Source organism: Sturnira hondurensis, unplaced genomic scaffold, assembly GCF_014824575.4.
Source record: "Sturnira hondurensis isolate 20B ecotype Veracruz unplaced genomic scaffold, ASM1482457v3 Scaffold0000167, whole genome shotgun sequence".
Classification (NCBI taxonomy): Eukaryota; Metazoa; Chordata; class Mammalia; order Chiroptera; family Phyllostomidae; genus Sturnira; species Sturnira hondurensis.
Window position 1 is genome coordinate 1,907,222 of NW_028072798.1, and position 21,039 is coordinate 1,928,260.

At 38.8% G+C, this 21,039-nt stretch overlaps 1 protein-coding gene across 8 annotated transcripts in view; it reads right to left on the minus strand.

Annotated features, from left to right (window-relative positions):
• The window catches only part of SYNE1 (spectrin repeat containing nuclear envelope protein 1), a 407,591-nt gene that overhangs the window by 380,200 nt on the left and 6,352 nt on the right, over positions 1–21,039 (minus strand). For all 8 annotated transcript variants that reach the window (XM_037051212.1, XM_037051453.1, XM_037051603.1 and 5 more), the window contains exon 2: positions 18,660–18,948. In XM_037051212.1, coding sequence (XP_036907107.1) covers positions 18,660–18,726 — 67 coding nt within the window. In that variant the 5' untranslated portion in view covers positions 18,727–18,948. The remainder of the gene's footprint in view (positions 1–18,659; positions 18,949–21,039) is intronic.

Below are 21,039 nucleotides of genomic sequence, written 5' to 3' on the forward strand. Positions count from 1 at the left end.
TGCTGTTCATCTGTGTTGCAGACAACAGCAGAACAATTAGTAATTTCAAGTGATGTCATTCGCTTCTGCAGAGATCAGAGGGCTCTTCTGTGTCTTTCGCAGTATTTGAAAAGAAAATGAGCGCTCACATAGGGATGTGATTTTCAGCCTTCATATGGGATTTATACATAAGCAACACAGTCCAGAAAAGTTGAATTCTTCTTTAAGAATTTCAATAGTGAAGATTCACTGGAAAAAAATTATCATTCTAAATTTATGTAAAGCACCAAGTTCAAGCCCTTACGAGTCTCTCCAATTGTCTTCAATTTTAGACTGGAGAGCTCACTGGCTAATAAATGCTCTGCTAGCCTGCCAAGGAAAACATCCCTGTGGGTTGTTCTAATAAGAGCTTGGAATACAAAGGGAGATTTTTTTTTAATCCTATTTGGATTTTCTTATCTGATGGCATTAGGTTGCTGCACACTACAGACTTTCCAGAATTCCTCCCACGTCCCTCTCCTGACACAATGAGCAATCCTACATAGGTGACTTTCAGGTTAAAGAGAAAAAAAAAATCTTTGGTTCCTAAAGTAATAAATCATGGAAGATTTTTATTCAATTGAATATAAAATAATGGATTTTATTTAAATGTACTACTCTTGGAAGCTGCAGATATTTTAATAAACCAACAGACACTTGAGTGTTCAGCAACATGATGTTTTCCCATTAAGCAGATGGAGGCAAATTTATTTTTAAACATCAAATTGACATGGAACGTGCATTTTAGTGTTAGTATTCTGGCCATTATCTACCATGACCTGGTGCACCAGTGTTTTCCTCTTTGTTTGAAGATAAAAATAAACAAATAAACAGCAAAAAGTTGCATGAGGCTTGGTCAATTTCTTTGGAAAGAATTCCAAACTATTGATTATAAAGCTGATAATTAATATATAACAAAATTTCTACTGTTTGTCTACGGTAAAAGTTAAAATCCATTGGTCAGGTTCACTTAAGTCAAGTGTATTCAGGGATATTATTTTGTTTACACTATTGTGTCTTTTACTCTGGGCTTATCTTAAAAAACCAATGGCAAACATTAAGTTTGTATATTTGTCCTATAGTGTGGAGGATCTCACATGAGTACTCTAATAAAGGTGTTGCTAGTGAACAGATGAATATTAAATATATGGAATGACATCTCATAAGCAGGAAGGGGAAGAGAAGGTGAGTGGAGACACAAGAACCACCTGAGTGATGAGGAGTACTACTTGGGTCAAACCCTAATGTATGTGGCAGCAAAGAAAAGATCAGCAATTTATTTAAATTGTCTTTCTTTTAGTGGCAGCAAAAGGCAACAAAAGCTTAGTGATATGATCCAAGACTGACCTATATATTAAACGTAGTAGCAGTGGACAAGCCCTGAAACGTCACATCTAGTAACAAAGATGAACAGTCTAACAACAAGATTTGGTTTAGCCAAAAAAAAAGAAAAGAAAAGAAAAACAACAATGACAAAAAAGCCTTTAGAAGAGGTGACAAAACGAGACAACAGATGGTGAAGCCAGAAGCAGCTGTCACTACCTAGGAAAGAAGGAATTGGCAGCCCAAACAAATCTCACCTTTGCATGCCTGTCTTTTAGACCCAGGAGTATAAAATGCACCATCTATGCAATAATTTTTATTAAATAGCTAGTACATGGTGATAATTATGGTAAAAAAGTTTCTTAATAAAATAACAACAAACAGAAATGCCTTTTGTGTCTCATTTATCTTATATGGAGAACTGGATGCAGAGTTTTAGGACAAGTCGTGACTCGATAGAAGCTATGGTAACTTATAGTAGAGATGCTTGCAGGCACATAAGTCAAAAAAAAAAAAACCACCAAAACAAGTGTTTCTGCTGAACACCTGCTCTGTAATTTTCTTCTAAATAATAATGACATTTCTCTCCTAAGATCAGCTCCCTCTTTCTCCTTGGCTCTGCCTTCAGGCAATCTAAATTCTCCCTGCTGTTCAGAGAACTGGAGGGATGGGAAGGAGTTGGAATCACTGGAGGCAAGTTTTCCTCTAGATAGCTCTTTATTACATAGAGAAAAATGTGCAATCTGTGTAGTTCTCAGAAATTCTGAATATGAATTTATGTACTGTACAGTTAAAAAGCTCTTATGTAAATACAGATGGGGTGAACATGGTATTTCAATAAGGATCTAAATGCCCAGTGAGGGTATGAACAGATAGTTTTCTTCTCTGGCTGATGGAAACTATGCTATGATTCTTCTCATGCATGCATACTCTTACAGTGGCAAGCCTACAATAAGATAATTTGGGAAAATCACCTTCCAAATCTAAGAAGAAACCAAAGAGAACTGGGAAATGACAATGATGTTGTTTGTCTGAGGTGGTTTGAGGTGGTCTAAGGTGAGCAAGACTTGTTCATTCACCTGAGTACAGGGTACATAGTAATGATTTATGCTAGACCAGGAATGTTGGTAGAAATTCAACAGTTAAATGCCTAGACATATGACAAGGACAAGCGTCTGCTATAATCTAGAGACAGGATTTAGAGACACGACTGGTTAAGATGAGAAACAATAGTAGAACTTGCTAGGCACAGAGTTAACTGAAGAAACTGGGTAGTCATCCTTAACCATGGGCTAATCAATGCACTTTAGACAAAACAAAGAAGAGGGAGCAATACATTAAGGTAGATTTTCAACCGCCAATGCCCCTGAGACCTCTGGTAGGAACAAACGAAGCAAGTGGAAGACAACTGCATGAGCCAGATGACAAAACTCCAGCAGGATAAGGATCTAAATACTTTCTGTTCCAGAAGGACAAAGGGTCACACAGGAAACAGCCTTGTTGAATGGCTACAAGAGTGAAAATGAAATTCTGGCCTTGGGCAGAGGGGCTCTTTGGACACCCATAGAAAAGATTACACAGCATGACCTGACTTGATTTGAGAGTCAGTAGACTTAGCAATACTTCTAGTAGGAATGGAGTGTAAACAGCACTGAGAGAAATGGTTTATATAATGAGATCTAAGCACTAGGCTATGTGAAGATATCTAAAAGATGCGTGAGGCAGGTATCGTTCCTTACTGATTTCACACTGGCTCCATCACAGTCAGTCACAGGCTGTGGTGTGGACATTAATCTCCTCTATTTACTGGTCGCTTTCAGTTTGTCTACCCAGATGCTCCTTGTCTTGCCCCTAGACTCCCACCAATTTGGGCTGAATGCTTATGCTCTTTGAATGGATGCCGGAGTCAGTGCTCAAGAGCCTAGAGATAAGAAACTTAGTGGATCTTCCCCACTCTCCACTCCACCGTCCCAATTCCTTCAGCCCCCCGCGTGAGTAAAACTTGGATATATCCGCACTAAGTGACGAGTGAAGGCAATGGTAATTAGTACTTTCCACCAGGCTAAGTTACTCACTTCCTCATTTAAAAACAGACAGCATCTGGTCGTATGTACTTGTGTTATTTTCAATCCTTTCTGGAACAAGTAAGGTATAAATAAAGATTTCTCATGATCTGAAACTAGACCCAGAACTGTCTCATTTTGTGCTAATACCTGTCCAGTTTTAAGTAGTTTCTATTTGAAGAGAGGGAAGGAGGGAGAGAGAGAGAGATAGAGAGAGAGAGAGAAAGAGAGAGCAGAAAATCACAGGGGAATGGAGGGAGGGAGAGGGAGGCTGAGTCCTGCTACAACAGCTCACTCAACCAGAGAGGCTCCCCTTTTGTGGCCACTAACCATGAGCTAAGGAATGAACAACCGAGGAGTAAATATGAGACAAGTCAGAACGCAGATGCAGCAGCAAGGGCAGGTCGGCCAGGGAAGAGGATCTGTGTATTGCAGACAACAGTAACTCCTGTGAAGGGGAAATAACCATGGCCAGGAACAAGAGGCAAGACGTTCGTGTCTCGGCCCTTATTATTTTCATGGCTTCTCACAACTTCTCACTCCCACTCACAGCATGAAGATGAGAGCTGAGACAGTTGGCTGGGTGATTTAAGCAAAAAGAAAATAAAACTCAATTGCTTATATATTACACTGGAGTTGGTGATATTTTTTTGGCTTGCCTCCTTGATCTCAATGTTCTATTCTGCAATCCCAGGGCTAAATTCAGCTTTATCATAACACAAGTGGTGTTATTTTACAAAAATGTTTGTGCCATTTCAAATGAAATGCTACTGGTGGCTTAGCCTTTGGCCTTGGGGGGATCGGTCTGATCAAAGGAAAGGAGGCAGCAGCTCCTGAATAAATCCCCCTTCCTCTCCTCTGAGGTTCCCTTCCAAGTCAGATGTGGACGCCAGGAAGGCCACCCTCTTTCCAGGTTAGCTGGTTTAAGGATGTGCGAAGAAAAGGTGACATTCTGTGAAAATATTCCATAGCAATAGGAAATTTGTACTAATTTGGAAGGATATCCACCAAAATAATGTCTATCTGCCTATCTCATCTATTAATATAGTGGTATTGGAGAGATTAGCACTTTGTATACTTTTCTATTTTGCTTGAATTTTCAGAAACATATTACCTGAATAACATGAGAAAATTAAGCTATTTAAATATGGGGGAAGCCCTGGCCAGTGTGGCTCAGTAGATTGAGCACCAGCTTGTGATCCAAAGGGTCACTGGTTCAATTCCCAGTCAGAGCACATGCCTGGGTTGTGGGCCAGGTCCCCAGTAGGGAGCACACAAAAGGCAACCACACATTGATGTTTCTCTCCTTCTCTTTCTCCCTCTCTTCCTCTCTGTCTCAAAATAAATAAATAAATATATTTTTTTAATGTGGGGGGTTTTAGAAAGCGATATTATATGATTTTGTTTAATTTCACTGATAGATGCTAAAAATAGTCACTATAGTTTGGAAAAATATTTTTTCTTGAAGTACAGAAAGCTTACTCATTTTCCATTTGAACTCATTTCTTTCAGCCCATGTGGGTAAAAAAGCAATGATACAATCCCTACATTTTCTAGCCATCACATTTTCTATGTTAAATTATTAAACAGACAACTAGCAATGAAGAAATAAAGAAACAGACTCATGTTTCCTCTCTTAAACCAGAAGTGAAAGCTACTTGGGACTTGAAAGCACTGATTGTCCTTGCAATGCAGAGGGAGTGTCCAATGTTCCGCCTCAATGATCTGACCCTCACTAGAAGCTATTTTGGATGTCAGGAAACATTTTTCTTTATCAAACATATAAAAGCTCATATGAACCTGTAGCTGGTTATGAAGCAATTCTGCCAGTGCTTCCAGGCAGTGGTCTGCATTCAAGGTTGGTTCAACACTGTTCTTTTAAAACTGCTTTTGAGGCATCAATAACGGAGCCAGTTAAAATCAACTATAGGTTGACATTATACATCTCTTTCTGGGAAGAAAGGTTCTTTTTATATTTTGGAACATAGGAACAATTTTACTTTTCTAAATGCAGATGTTTGAAGAAAATTTTATATTGAGACTAAGGTTTGGGACGTTTACTAATTTAAAAAGTTTTTATAATTATCCTTAGTCACATATGTTCATGAGCGTCATGCTTGCTCTTAAATACCATTAGCAGAGGATGCTATTCAATGAGTCCACACCCTCCCCAAACTAAAGTTAAAACATGAAATTCAGAAAAGTAGCAATTAACATTATTATTCCTAGATGTCTTGGACAGGCAACATGAGCCAGGTTCCCCTAGTACAGTCAAAGATAGGTTAGCCCTACCACTCCGTGCATAAATGCCCCAGGGATGCACCGTGGGGAGGGAAGTGAGCATCCATCAATCCTCCGTCTTCACAGTCTGGGCTTGGCAGTGTTTAGAGTGAAGGGGGCATGGTTGGTTGCCTGCAACCCAAGGGCCCATCTGGAGAGTGGCAAGAGGAGGAGCCAGCTCACTGGCAGTTTTGTGAGAGTGTGGCCTAGTTCCTGAGACCCGGCATGAAAATTCAGGTGCGGAAGGACCAGTGCCCACGCCAGAGCACCAGCGCGGAGGCTGTGAGCGAGGCTCCTGGAGCTGAGGAGCCCAGGGGGATCCTCAACCCACTTCCAAAGCAACTTCTGCTCCCTGTCCAGAGTGGCTCATTGCAAAATTCTTCAGTCACGGTTCCAACTCAGTCACTGGCTTCGAAGTCCCTGAAGGGCCAGGACACGACAGTCAGTTTCAGAGTTAGCTCCTTTATGTTTAATACAGCTGTCTGGAACATCGGAGGTGACCAGTTTATTCTAGTTGTAGAAATGGAAGATCAGCTGAATTGCAGCCCAGTGCCACATTTCACAAACAAAAGATGGCACACATGCAAAGAAACTAATCATTTGCATGGAAACATTTTCAAAGGAAAAAGCATCCTTGAGAAGAGTATATTTAAGCTATAGCCTAATAGTTAATATTTGCTAGTTCAAGGGACTACAGCAAGTTTGCAATACCTGTAAAGAAAATTTTGTGACACTATTTAAGCAGTTAGAGTGGGGAGTGATGAGCTAAATATCCCCCGCCTCTCACCTTTGTATCTCTGTATCTCTCTTCAAAGGCACATTGTGAAAGAGGTAAACTGAAAAACCTAATATTTGTTCAACAAATATTCAGTGACCTTTTACCACATTTTGCTAAATTGAAAAAGACATTGGGATGCCTTAAGCAGCTCCAATTATTTGTAATTAGTGCTCTAATTAAAGGTAAATTTTATATAAGTTAAGCACACACTAAATATCAACCCTGTTTTTCAACTCAGAACAGAGCTAACAAGGGAATACTTATTAATCAGCCAGATAATTTTACCATGAGGAGAAAATTCTGTAAAATTTTACAATTTTGAAGAGAACCAGATAATCTAGGTTTTAGTTTTATTTTCCCTTAATTAAATATATGATTTTATACAAGTCATTTAATCTTTAAATCTCCTAATCTCAATTACTCATATTTAAAAATCAGAGTTATACAAGTTGATCTTTTAAGAGTTTTTCCCTCAAAAATTATGGGATTCTTTAAGTCTTTCAGAACATTTAGATTTCAATCACTGAATGTTAGCTAAGAAATCTAAAATCAAAAAATTGCATATATATTTAGAGGTAAAATTGAAGAGAAAAGGTTGGATTTTTAAATATAATTAGCCAGCTTCCAAATATTTATAGATAATTAGTGAAGTTTTATGTGACCATCGCTATCATCATATTAAATGTATACAAGTATCTTCAAGACTTAGTGTTGTGAAAGTGTTGTTTTTGAAAGCACAAAGTATCAAAAGAAAATATGTGAAGTTTTAAAATACATCAGAAATAATATTCCTTCATTATTATTATAATGGTGAGAATCATTATTTTAGAAAGGAGCCATTTTATCCCGAGGTAAAACACACATATTTCATAGAAAACTGAATTTCTAAAACCAAATAGGAAGCATTCAAGAGTGCTATTAGTATACATGTTTCCAGTCTTATTTAAGCATGCTTTATATTAATTTATTAAATTTATCAATTATACATAGATAGCTCCCCGCTGTTACATAATTATGTAAATTAAAAACTATCAACACTTGAATGCAAAATGACCTCAGAATATCTGATTGTTACTGTATGAGACCCAGAAACTTGGCAATGCTTTCAAAACCAAAAGTTTTCACACCTTTTGACTTGTAAACACAAAAGCAATGCACTCTTTAGGGATTTTTTTTCTTTCTTTCTTTTTTTATTTTTTTAAAGATTTTATTTATTTATCTTTAGAGCGGAAAGGAAGGAGAGAAGGAGAGAAACATCAATGTATGGTTGCCTCTTGTGAGTCCCCTGCTGGGAACTGGCCTGCAACCCAGGCATGTGCCCTGACTGGGAATCGAACCTTGATCGTGTGGTCTGCAGGCCCGCGCTCAATCCACTGAGCCACACCAGCCAGGGCTCTTTAGGGATTTTTTAAAACTTCACTGAATGAAAAAAGTCAAAAGACAAAAATTTCCACTAAATCTTTTTGTATGCCATGCATCCTACTTCTTATAATGTTACTAATTGTAGGGGCAGAGACATTAGAGGAATATAATCAGCATAAATATATCCAGAAATAAGAAAAGTATTTGCTAGTTTTTTATCATGATTATTCAGTATAACCTAAATGGTTTTGACAGAGAATTATAAATTAAATAATTAATATTCAAATATATTCTCTCTTCTTTTGATGAAATGAATGGGTGGCTTCAATTTACTAAGTGGCCATGAATTCCTTTTTGTGCTGAGGTTTTTGAAAAATAAGGTGGAATGTGATGGGAAGTCTTTCAGGCCCCGGTTTGCCGAACTCACAGAGCAGTTGACTGACAGCTTCCAGTGCCCACAGGCTAGCTCGGTGCTCTGGGCAAGCAAGTGCTGAGTTGAGGGTGACAGTGATCCCTCCTCTTGCTTGCCTGTTATACAAAAGTGACTCCAGGGACAATTTTGAAATAGCTGTGGGCTCTCTTAGATGTTTAGCTTCTCCTCTTCATCCTTTTCCACCTCTTAATTTCTCTTTTGTGATGGCTCTAAAGTCCTCAGGGTCCCACTTCCTGCAAAGTCTCATCTCCAATAGTGCTGTCTTCTCAACTCAGAACAGCGCTAAAAGTGGATGACTTTAGTATTGCACATGGCTCTGCACTCAGATGGCCCAATGCACCTGAGCTTAATGCTCTCTTGCATGTTAATTACTCTTAATAAATGTCAAACAAGGGGCCCATATTTTTGTTTTGTGGTTGGCCGTGAAAATTTTGTAGCCAAACTTGCCTTGTGTCCACAATTATTCAAAGATCATTAGCAAATACAAAAAAGAATAACCTTGAAGGAATACGCACTAATGCATGAGTGTCGAGTTACTCCTCAATCCTTTGAGAGGTTGTAGTTCCTCAGATATCTACCTATGACCTTGGCTTTTCACTTCACTGTGTTAGAACTTTATTTCATCTGCAAAATATGACCATTAAATTATGAACCATAATCCCCCTTCCAATTTAAACAACTATATAAAACTAAGGACCTGGCCTTATAAGAGTAAGGTGCTTTGAACTGAGGCAGGGTACAAGATTACATGAAAATAATTTAGACCATTAAACTGTCTGCTACCCTAGTCAATGTACACTTAAATACAACTGCATGTTTTTGTGGAAATTTAATTTATTCATTATACATATATTTACTCATCATCATAGCTGTCACCCAGTTTATAAATTCCTTGTTATCATTTCACTCTAGTAGACTACAGCCCCAGGAGAATGGCAACTCTAAATCAATCATATTCACATCTGCAGTCAGAGAATTTGGACACAGATGCTCAAAAAATACTTGTTGGATGTAAGAATACACAATTGAATGCACTGAGTACTTAGTAAATGTCAGCTTTTGTTCAGTCAGTACTGGGTATACAAAGTTGAATAAGACAGGACATCTACCCTTAAGAGCTTCATATTCTAGTGGGACACATAGGAAAAGAAACGATTATAGACTAATGGAACCAATGCTTTAATAGAAGCGCGTTGAAATAGAATTCAAAGGAGAGATTCTTTCCCTTTGGCTAGTGGACCTGGGAGAGCCTTCACGGAGAAGACAATGTTGGAGTCCGGTCTTGGAGCCTGGATAAAGTCCAGGTAAATGAAACAAAGAAAGGACAGGAAGTGAGATCAAAGTTAGATCAAGGGGAACTAAAAGCATTTCAGGGTGATCAGAACACCGTAATCTAGGAGGAGTGGTCAGAAAGGAAGATTAATAGGAGTGAGATAATAAAAATCCCTTTTGCATAATGAGTTTATCTTGAAGGTAAGGATGAGTCATCTTAACAGGAAAAGGGAGAGAGTGAGAGTTGTATTTGGAAATCTCTCTCATTACAACATTGAGGGTACAGTTCAGTTTTAACTCCCAGGTTTCTGGGCAAAATTTCCACATTTTTCTATTCAATATTAAAGCAATAAATACATCAGCCACTATTGGATAAAATGAGATAATCTGTAAGAACCGTCAGAAAAGTAAAGAAGACAAAAATAAGCTATGAATATGTAATTAGTGGATTTCTTGACAACAGGAACTTATGGCTCATAAAATAGTAGCACATGAACAACCAAAACAAACCTACAAGGTAAGTCCTGGTAGTCACAAAATTCTTCCCAAGTCAGTATGCAAGTCAACCGTATGAGAAGGAATAAGCAGATAAAAGGGATTCAAACTGTCATGTGATAGAGACAAAAGAAAATAGTGTCATGTGAACAATTTTGAGGAGAAAGGAAGCAAAAGAATGGAGTACAATTGTATAATTCAGGATAAATATGTTTTTCAAATGTGGGTGGAGACCAGTGTTTACTAAATATGAAAGATTAATATCAGTAGAGGAAGGAATTGTTTGTTCCCAATCCAAGAGGTCATTGTGAACAATTTTAAAAATAAGAATGTAGGTTACCATAGAAACCATCTAAAAAGTACTGAAGCAAACTTCACAACATCCAAGGAATTCAAAGTCATATAAATCATTTGACCTTGACCCTGTGTGATGCAGTAGTCAATCCCTCCCAGCAGTTCCATTCGTTTATTTGAGTAGGAGCAAACAGAAAATTATAATTTGCCTATCCTTAGCATTACAGCAAAGCTGCATATATTTTCACCTGATAACTTCTCCACTATCTAAATGATTATGTGATTAACTGAATACCTATGATTGATAAGCATCTGATTAAATTATAGAACATCATAAAAAAATCAGGAATTATGTATTTAGGTGTGGATGCCACAAGGAAAGATGTGTTAATATTCTCATCAGTTCCAATTAGAAAGAAATAAAAGAAAAAATAACCTGAAATGGTTATTAAGATATATGAAGGATTTACCACACAAAATTTAAGGCCTAGTATTTATTTTCTCATTACAGGTATCTAAATTACACATTAATAGAACTCTGAAGTGCATGGGCAACTGTGTGGTCTTCATCCCTCTTACAGAGGCAAACCCAAGGCCCCATTTCTGAACCAACATGGGCAGCATTAAATAGCTACCAGCTCAGTTAAAGATTTTCCTAAACACAAATGCTGTTTGCCAGTTATGGTACTTGGGAGAAGGTTCCAATCCTAGCCCCGTGGAGAGGAAATCCCAGAGTCCTCACAATGTTTCCGATACCCGCACAACTATATTGTTATACTTCCCATTGCCTTTTCTAGGAAATGTGTCCTAGAGGAGCTAATTGAATAAAGACCAAAGCAATGAAAATAGATGACACTAACTCCATAAACATTTTCTCCAAAACACAAGAGAAGTTCCATTGGTTTTGGTGTGTGAAAAGAATCTTGAAAAATAATGTCAAGAGGTGCAGTGAAGATTTACAAGAGAAAGAGGTGAACCAGGAAGGAAGGCACTGAGATTTGATAGTGACACACAAGTGTCCAAGATGACATCAATGAGAGCGTTGTTCTCAGGAGACTCATCCGTCAGGTCACAGCGAGGGGCCCCAACTCCATGGGAAATTGAGAACAGGGAATTGAGTAGGCCTGAGTGAGAGACCTTTTATCCTTAGGATACATTTTTGATTGGGCTCTACAAAAGGTGCAGAATCATATTTAATAAATTCTCAAGGTACTTCTCTTACCCAAGAACTTCTCATAACTTCTAAGTACCTTGCAACTCTCTAGTGGCAACGCACAGGACTATCGCTTTATTCTTCTAGAAATGATTTTGAACTATGTAGATGTACTTGTACTTGCATCTACTCAGGGCTGATATACTATGTAGATGCACATGTACTTGCATATTCTCAGGGCTGACATACATGTATATACATGTTTATGTGTACACATATTTTACATACTATAAACCTTTAGAAACATGAACATATGAAGAACATCAGTATTAACACAATTTGTCACCCCCTCCTTGAACTCTTCCTTCCCTTGGATTCCTGATTTCCCTTCTTTCTTTTCCCCACATAGACCTCAGCTTCTCAGCCGCACACACAGGACCCTCTCGCCCTTTCACCCTAATGTTGAAGGTTCCATTTCTCAAACCTCCTCTTTCTTCTATCTGTCCTTCTTCCCCGGGTGACATCAAACAGTCCCACAGCTTTAAATACTATCCGTGTGCTTATGAGTCCCAGATTTCCTCCAGTTGTGCCCTCTCCCTTGATCTCCACAGGCAGAGAGACTCAACTACCTTCTTGGATGTTTGGGTGTCCACCTGGCATCTACAATGTAATGTGTCGAAAAGAAACAAAAAAATAAAATAAACAAAAAAACTTATTGATTTTCTTCCTTAATCTTATTCCCAACAGTCTTTTGTCTTTTCTCATTTCGAAATGAAAAATACGGGAACCATCTTTCATTCCTGTCTCATATACACCACATCCAATCCATCAATAAATTATTTTGGCTTTACTTTAAAAATGTATCTGGATTTTTACCACTTCTATCCTTAGCCACTGCTTAAAATCTAGTGCAAGTCACTCATATCTTTCTTACCTAAATTACCTCTCTTGGTCTCCCTGTTTCCACCATGAGTATTTATATCATATTAAATATTCTATATTCACTCAATAAATACTTATGAAGTGTCCACATTGTGTTAGTCTATGTGTAGGGAACTGATATGAATTTGACCCAATTTATGCCACTGTACACTGGAAGTGGGCAGATTAGAAATGGAGATGTAACATGATACAAAGCAATATTAAATTGCCTAACAGTGCTACAAAGTGCTAAAGGAATTTAGACAGAGAAGAGATCATTTCTCATTATAGCCACGAGAAAGCTCTCATTGATGAGGCTTTGGAGACGGGCCTTCAGTTGGGCCTTGAAGATAAGTTGAGTTTTAGAAGCAGTCAGTCGGGCCCATTCCTGAAAGTATTGCACGTGGGGACAGAAGACCCAGGGCATCTTTAGGGCAGTGCAAATAGTGCCACATGGCCCAGAGCTAGGGTGCATCGGGGGAGCGAAAGGAGACAAATGCGAGACAATGAAGATGGAGTTAGAATAGGGAAGCCAAGCTAACAAGCTGGAATTTTAATAAGGAGGTCATAAGTCAAGGACGGCTTTCACCATGGGAGAAACAAAATTATAGTGCATGTTAAAAGCAAGCAATTTGGAGGCAACATGCAGGGATGTTTCACATTTTACTTGTAAGACTTTGACCCTCTTACTTTTCGAGGCCTGCCACACACTATGTGAAGTTTAACAAAGTTCACCCAACCTCCTATTAAATATGTTTACACATATGTAATTTCTCAATTGACTTGATTTACATTCAACTAGTTGACATAATTTTAGTCCTTGTAATTTTTTGCAAATTTGGATTTCTGTTTGAGAGCCAATATTTTTGCAGACCATTGAAGATCCTAAAGGCCTCAGACGCTCTCTCCATGACCTGGGATGGATAAAATGACATCAGACAGAAAGGCTCCAGAGGATAGGGCATTAGGCAAACGTGAACTCCTGAGCACATTGAAAAGCAATAGGAACATGTAATAGACCTTCATGATTCAAAGCATTACAACTGCAAGACCAACACACCCCTTGGAAAGGTTAACATCGTCACCCATTTGGGCGGCACGTGTGTCCTTTAAAGTAATTTTATGGCCAAAAACTAATTCTGATTATAAAAATTAGGATAGAACACTCATCAAAGAGGGCAAACAAAGTAGGATCTAATGTGACCGGTTTTCTCCTTTGCTGTTACATGTCTCGACTAATTTCATCTTCAATTCATTAATTTAGGGACTGTGATTGACGCATATATTCAACAAACATTTATTTCATGACAATGTTCTAAAATATAAAGAATTGATCACTGTTTTGTGCTGAAATTTGTGTCCTATTTAAATGTGAGATACAATAGCACAACATTCATTGTAGAAAGAGATTAAACTAGAGGGAGAATTTCAGCCCAAATACTATAAATGGATTTTTGTCACTGTTTTGTGGCTTAATAAGAAAGCATAATCTCTCAAGGCACTCTGAAAATTAGAATCTTCACAGAATGGCAAACTACAAAGAGCCTTAAACTCTTGTCACTATCTTTAAGAAATGTATAATCTGAAGAGTTTGGATATTTATTTTTTCAGATGTGACTATAGAGTAAAATAACTCCACAAGTCACCTCTTAAAACGGATGCCCTTAGCCTTTAAGGGCAGAAAATGCACATATTAATTGTGTGCATTTAAAATTTTAATACCTCCGGATTATGCTATTGCTCTGTATTTGCCTTTTAGGGTATTTTAAATAGATAAAAGTTACGGAAACACTCATTATACTTATGATCAAATGAAACTCTGCACTGCAGTGTGTCTGCTCATCTATAATTCAGGATCCCGCCTGAAACACTGTGTTCGGACAAGCACAAATATTGGCAACGGTGAAATATTGAATGGCTACAATGGCAGCTAAATTATGTAGCAATCTGTGTGTGTGCTTTAATTTTCTAGCACTAGAAATAAAAATGAAAAGCAGAAAAACAGCCAACAATTATGGTTGTGAACTAAATAAGCAAGAGAGTTGTCAAATAAGCAAAAGCCAAGTTGTCATTATTGAAAGCTACATGATTTTTTAAAGTTTTTAAATTTTTGTAATGATTTTTGCATTTAATTTATTTTTATCTTTTAAATTGAATTTAAATTGAATTTAATTTCTTAAAATTGAAGACATTTCTTTAAATTTCTTTTAACTTGAATTTATTAAAAGCAAAAATAAAATTAATAATGCTTAATAAAATTAATAATGCTTAATAAAATTATATAGGTTTCAGGTATACCATTCGGCAATACATCATCTGTATGTTGTCGTGTGTGCCCACAACCCAGGTCAAGTTTCCTTCCATCACCTGTTTTATCCTCTCCTACCTCCTCCCACTCCCTTCCCTCTGGGAATCACCACATGGTTGTCTACTTATGAGGGTAAAAAGAAAAAAAGCTATGTGCTTTTTGTTAGTTACACATGGATCTGATGTGACAATAAAACCCCAGAGAGGAGAAAAGCATTCGTTATCCACATTATTCACGCAAACATAAGGAGATTCTGGAAGAATGTTCTTATGAATTTGAACTTTGAAAATAGCAACTCTGGTTCTATTTAAGTTAATAGAAGATTATTTTCCCTCAAATAAATTCCATCATACGTCTTAATTATCTGGGCAATAATGCCAATCCTGCATTTATAAGGAACATGGCCACTGGTTTGGAAGTTCCAGCAGGCAAGCAGGGTTACTCAACACCCTCCACTGGAGCCAGGTCTCCCCCACCCAGGGAGGCTCTGGCTGGGGCCTGGAGCATCTGTAAGCTGCATAATGACAAACGAGAACAGAAGAGACATGCGCCTCGCCAGCTGAACCAGCAGAATTAACCCAGCGGATCAATATGCTAACAGACATAGCTGCCAGATCCCCTTCCCTTCCAGCCAGTTCATTTTGTTTCCACTGATGCAGGCTAGGCGAGATGGGCCCGTACAGACCTTCCATTTTATAGCCATCGTATGAGTATGTACTGTATGTATGTGTATGTATATATACATATATACATGTATACATGTATACAATGAAGTCATTGATGCTTAAACGAATAACTGTCTAGTGCTCAGGAATTTTACCTCTTTCTAAATTCTAAGGTTTATTGTTCTAAGTTTGTCAGGTACCTTTATGACATATTATAATGTTTTCTTTGATTAGAAAGGGAAAAAGTAATATAGTAAGTATAGTCACCTCACTATAAAATTACTAGTTTTATGCAGCATACAATATATGAGACCATTATCATTCCCTCCCTCCCCCAATCTGGAATTTGCTGCAAATTTTCAGGCCTGTGCCTTCTCATCCAATTTTCTTCCATGGATACTGAGGCAGCTCACCATGCCACAGTGTTTACAGTTTCCAAAGCACCTTTTATCTATTGTCTCACTGAGCTTGACAACAACCCGAAGAGGGCTAGTCAGGAAAACAGTCCATGTTTTGCAAGTGAGATATGTAAACACCAGATGTTAGCTAGGACACCGCTGTCAGAGGTGTGGGGTGGGGGGTGGGAAATCCAATGCTTCCCCCACTCCACACATGGCTCCAGAAAAGCCTCTTATTGCTCTGACCGGTGTAGCTCAGTGGATTGGGCATCCTCCTGCAAACCTAAAGGTCACCTGTTCGATTCTGGGTCAGGGAATATGCCGGGTTCTGGGCCAGGTCCTCGGGTGGGGGCATGCAGAAGGCAACCAATCAATGTTTCTCTCGCACATCGATGTTTCTCGCCCTCTCTTTCTCCTTCCTTTCCCCTCTTTCTAAAAATAAATAAAATCTTTAAAAAAAAGAAAAGCCACTCGTAAATCCACCACAAAAAATAGAAAATAAAACACTAAGCATCAGTATTCTTTTCTCACACCTGACCATCACCTTAAAAGAAATGTCATTCAAACCAAAATAAGAATAAAGTGGCCATAAAATTAGAATTTGACTCTGAATTAAGTTTTTTTTCAAATTTACTCTTTATAATTTCCCTTTATTGCCAATCTCACCCAGAGAATTTTCCCATTGAATAGACTCAAAGGAAAATATGCTTTATTTCCTAATTATTTTCTCCACAGTATGTAAGGGATCTGTAGGTTTCCCTTCCATTTTTTCAAAGATGAGATCACTGAGGCACAAAGCGCACAAAACGCCTCAGTAACTCACACCCAAACAGCCAAGACAGACACGGAAGAACGCGCCCCAAGTTCAGCGCGCCGCTACCCAAGTACAGACGTACAACTGAAACTGGAGATCTTTGGCACCAGGCACTCCCAGTCAGAGCTGTTTCCAGCCTATGGAGGAGGTCTATGCCTACACATTCCACAGAGATCTGTTCTTTCATCTAGCCAGGCTCCTTCCGGCATTTCAAGTGGGGCCTTATAACACGAGATGTGAAACAAGGACGACTCACACCGAAGCATCAAAAAAAAAAAAAAAAAAAAAATCTGGCCAGTCACGTGACTGCAGGACCTTCTAATTGGTGGTTGCTGGTCAGTTGGAGACACTCCCACTTTCACTCGTCTCCTGATTTCCTAAAGCTGGGGGCATATTCTGGGCCATGATATCCAGATTTAAGCATTTGGTCTGTATTTGAAAATGAAGCGTGCTTAACGAAAATGAATGCTGTGCGCTTTGAGCCCGCTGCAAGCGAGAAATGTGAGGTAATGACAGATGAATATGATGGCTGTGGCGCAAAACCACATTGGTCACTTGCTGGAGAGTCTAGAAAACCTGAAGGCCAAGCTGTCACATTATTCTTAAGCTCTCTGGACAAAGACTAGAGCAAATTCTTGTTCATTTGGTATTTTTATATCCTAAAAATATACATTTGAAGCGTAGGAGAGATAGCATGGGGGTTGTGACAGAGAAGCAATATTTTTATACCTNTGCGCCCGCTACCCAAGTACAGACGTACAACTGAAACTGGAGATCTTTGGCACCAGGCACTCCCAGTCAGAGCTTTTTCCAGCCTATGGAGGAGGTCTATGCCTACACATTCAACAGAGATCTGTTCTTTCATCTAGCCAGGCTCCTTCCGGCATTTCAAGTGGGGCCTTATAACAGGAGATGTGAAACAAGGACGACTCACACCGAAGCATCAAAAAAAAAAAAAAAAAAAAAAAAAAAAAAAAAATCTGCCCAGTCACGTGACTGCAGGACCTTCTAATTGGTGGTTGCTGGTCAGTTGGAGACACTCCCACTTTCACTCGTCTCCTGATTTCCTAAAGCTGGGGGCATATTCTGGGCCATGATATCCAGATTTAAGCATTTGGTCTGTATTTGAAAATGAAGCGTGCTTAACGAAAATGAATGCTGTGCGCTTTGAGCCCGCTGCAAGCGAGAAATGTGAGGTAATGACAGATGAATATGATGGCTGTGGCGCAAAACCACATTGGTCACTTGCTGGAGAGTCTAGAAAACCTGAAGGCCAAGCTGTCACATTATTCTTAAGCTCTCTGGACAAAGACTAGAGCAAATTCTTGTTCATTTGGTATTTTTATATCCTAAAAATATACATTTGAAGCGTAGGAGAGATAGCATGGGGGTTGTGACAGAGAAGCAATATTTTTATACCTAGAGAAGATGATTATTTTTATGGTTCAAGGGACATACATGTTTAAAGAGAATTCACAATTAGGAGTTATTTATGAGCTGCCCTAGCACTTCACTGTTCATTCGCTTCCAAAAACAGTTTGTGTTTAGAGACGGAACTGGTAAGGAATGGATGCCGTCCACAGGCCCGCGCTACTAATTGCTCCCATCACCTCATTCCACTCCTTGGGCCTCTTTGCCTCCTGATGCTCCTGACTTGTTTTAGTTCTAAAGACTTTCTTGGTGGGTTAAGTAAGCTACTAGTTTACTTATTTGACAATAACATATTATTTGACAATTAACCTTAGTAGGGTACTATCACGGTGTTGTATTGTCATTTGTTATTGAAGAATAGTTTGCAATAACTCTGAACTCCCACTGAACACTAAATAACCATGAAGGTCACACTAATATAGACAAAAAATCAAGAACGTTGTCTTTTTTCTACATAAAGAAGACAGAATCTGAAAACAGCATTGACTAGTTTGAAAACACTGGCGTGAACGACATTTTGCTATTCCTTGTTATCATTTTACAACACTGAATAAAAATACAAGCAAATTGAAAAGGTTCTGAGATACGCTAGTACATAAAGCGTATTAAAAACAGCAACAACCAAAAGTAACGGGCATGTCTGCCCCTTACCTTGCAGCCTTTGCATCACATTGGCAATGTCCCGAGGCGACCGAGAGGCCGTCCTGGAGGCAGCCATGGCCTCTGCGGTAGCATGAAACCAACAGCAGGGACTCTTCACTCAAGGCAGTGCAGGACCCTGCCACTCTAGAAAACGCACTTGAACTTCATTTGACCTCTGGAGTCCTAAAACAATCCCAGGCACTTGCAGCAGTCAGCCAGGAGACGGCACCTCCAAAAATTAAACCACTTCTTTTTCTTCTTTTGTTTTAAGACTGTCCTCTTACAGAAACTCAGGAACCTGAAAAACAAATAGAAAATGTACAATATGAAAAAATCTTCATAGGTCACCATAGGGCTAAAATAAGAAGTATTTCTATTCAGTTTGAACAGTGATTCACTACCAAGTGAAATGAGTAATGTGATAATACTTATAAACTATCAAGTGCTAGGCAACTACTAGGAATTTTTATGATAGTTGATAAAACAAATACATACACATAAGACATACACAATAAAATCGGGAGCTAAAAGGAGAAATATTCACTTTTATCTCATGTATTCTTTTTAAACAATATGCTTTTTCCCATTGATCTGTGAAAGTGAAAGTACTTGAAACACCAAGTTTTCTTTCTCAGTGCTCACGGTTTTCCTCCCTGGGCTGAAAGGTAAGAGAGGGGGGAAAAGAGGTAAGAGAGCTGTTGCTGAAATCTTGGCATTGAGACATGTACTTGGAACAAAAATTTTTCTGGCCCTAGAGTTAGCTGAAGAGAAGGTCTTGCCTCAAACCAATTAATTACTGGGAGAAAGAAGAGGAGAGTGCAAAATACGCCCAACGAAAGGAACTGAACCACAGGGCCACACTAAGGGGAGCTATGTGAGAGTGACACCCTATTATAGGTCACACTCATCTCTGCATCAGGATGACCAGGGTGAAGGAAAGGAATGCAGTTGGGGGCAGGGAGGATAATAAAAGCAAAATGGAAAAGAAAACACAGCATGTGTATGTGGGATGGTCCACCTGCCAAAGGAGAAAAAGAAAGTAAGAGGAGCCTGTGAATGATATCAAAAGTTATATTATAACCTGATTGTATACAAACAGCATTATTTATGAAAGGTTGGTTAAGTAGTAAAGTGTAACTACAACGGACTTTAAGATGTCATTATTAATATTAGTATATAATGGTTGCTGGTTAGAATGTACAAATGCAAAGCTGATAATAATATCTTTTTTACTAAAGATTAGCACTTTGAAAAGGATGCAAAACCATGCACACTGCTACTGCTCCTTATGAGAAAGCATCACAAAGGTGTCCTGGAGCAAGAAACATGTCATGGTCACTTAGCGAGTTAGGGCACAGGGGTGAGGGTAAGAAATAGCATTAATTGGTGAAAAGGCACAGCCATACTTCTCTTGGCTGCTTGAAAGGATAACTGCTAGATGCATTTAGAAACAATGCTTGGCAGCTTCTGGGCTGGAGGGTGCTTCACAGTGGGTAGCTCTCCAAGAGATTCTCCGAGAAGTAACTACTCATGGCCGGCCTGTCGTGCATCCAGGCCTCCAGTGCATCCAGGCCTCCAGGCCCGCTGTGACTGTGTGCCCATTAGCAGCCTCAGCTCCTGGGGAGAACTATTGCACCTGCCCACATACAAAAGCTCCCTTAATTTGAAAACTAATAGACAGTGAGAAGTGCCTGAGAAATCTTCAAAGTGGCTCTCCAAGGTGTCATAAAGGTAGGTTCTCCAAATCCTATAGCTTTCTGAAGTCTGCCTCTCCGTTAACATATATACAAAAGAGGGGTGAAGAAAGAAATTCATTTTAATTCAGATATCGCACACCAAGCCAGGCTCAGGCCTGGAGTTCATGGAGGATTAAGACATGGCCACCGCCATCGATCAAGACCCCTGGAATTAAAAGTGTTTTTTAAAAAATCATCGCCTTATAGATCCCCACGTTTCTACCCCGTTCCAGTTCACACTCATGTTACACAGTAGATTAATGTTAAAATATCTGTCTCTTCTTCCCTCCCTGTTTTGAAACCACATTGAACTCAGAATGTCTCTGCTGTGTCCAACCTCAGCGTATATACCCAGTCTACTGCTACAGTAGAAATAACACATTTTGGATATCAGAGTTCAGTGATGGGGGTATGAAGAGGACATATTATCTCCTTCTTTGGGGAGCTTAGAACATAGTCAGAGATATAACAGAAAAGATAATATATCGATACCATGGGTATGTGCAAATATACCCATGAGGGATACAAGAAATGAGCACTAAGCCAATCTGGAAGTTTAGAAAAGTATCCTGGGAGGGAGCTAACCCCAGAACTGAGTTTTGGTCAATAAGGTAGAGTTATTAAAAGGTAAAAAATATGAAACATGCATTGCA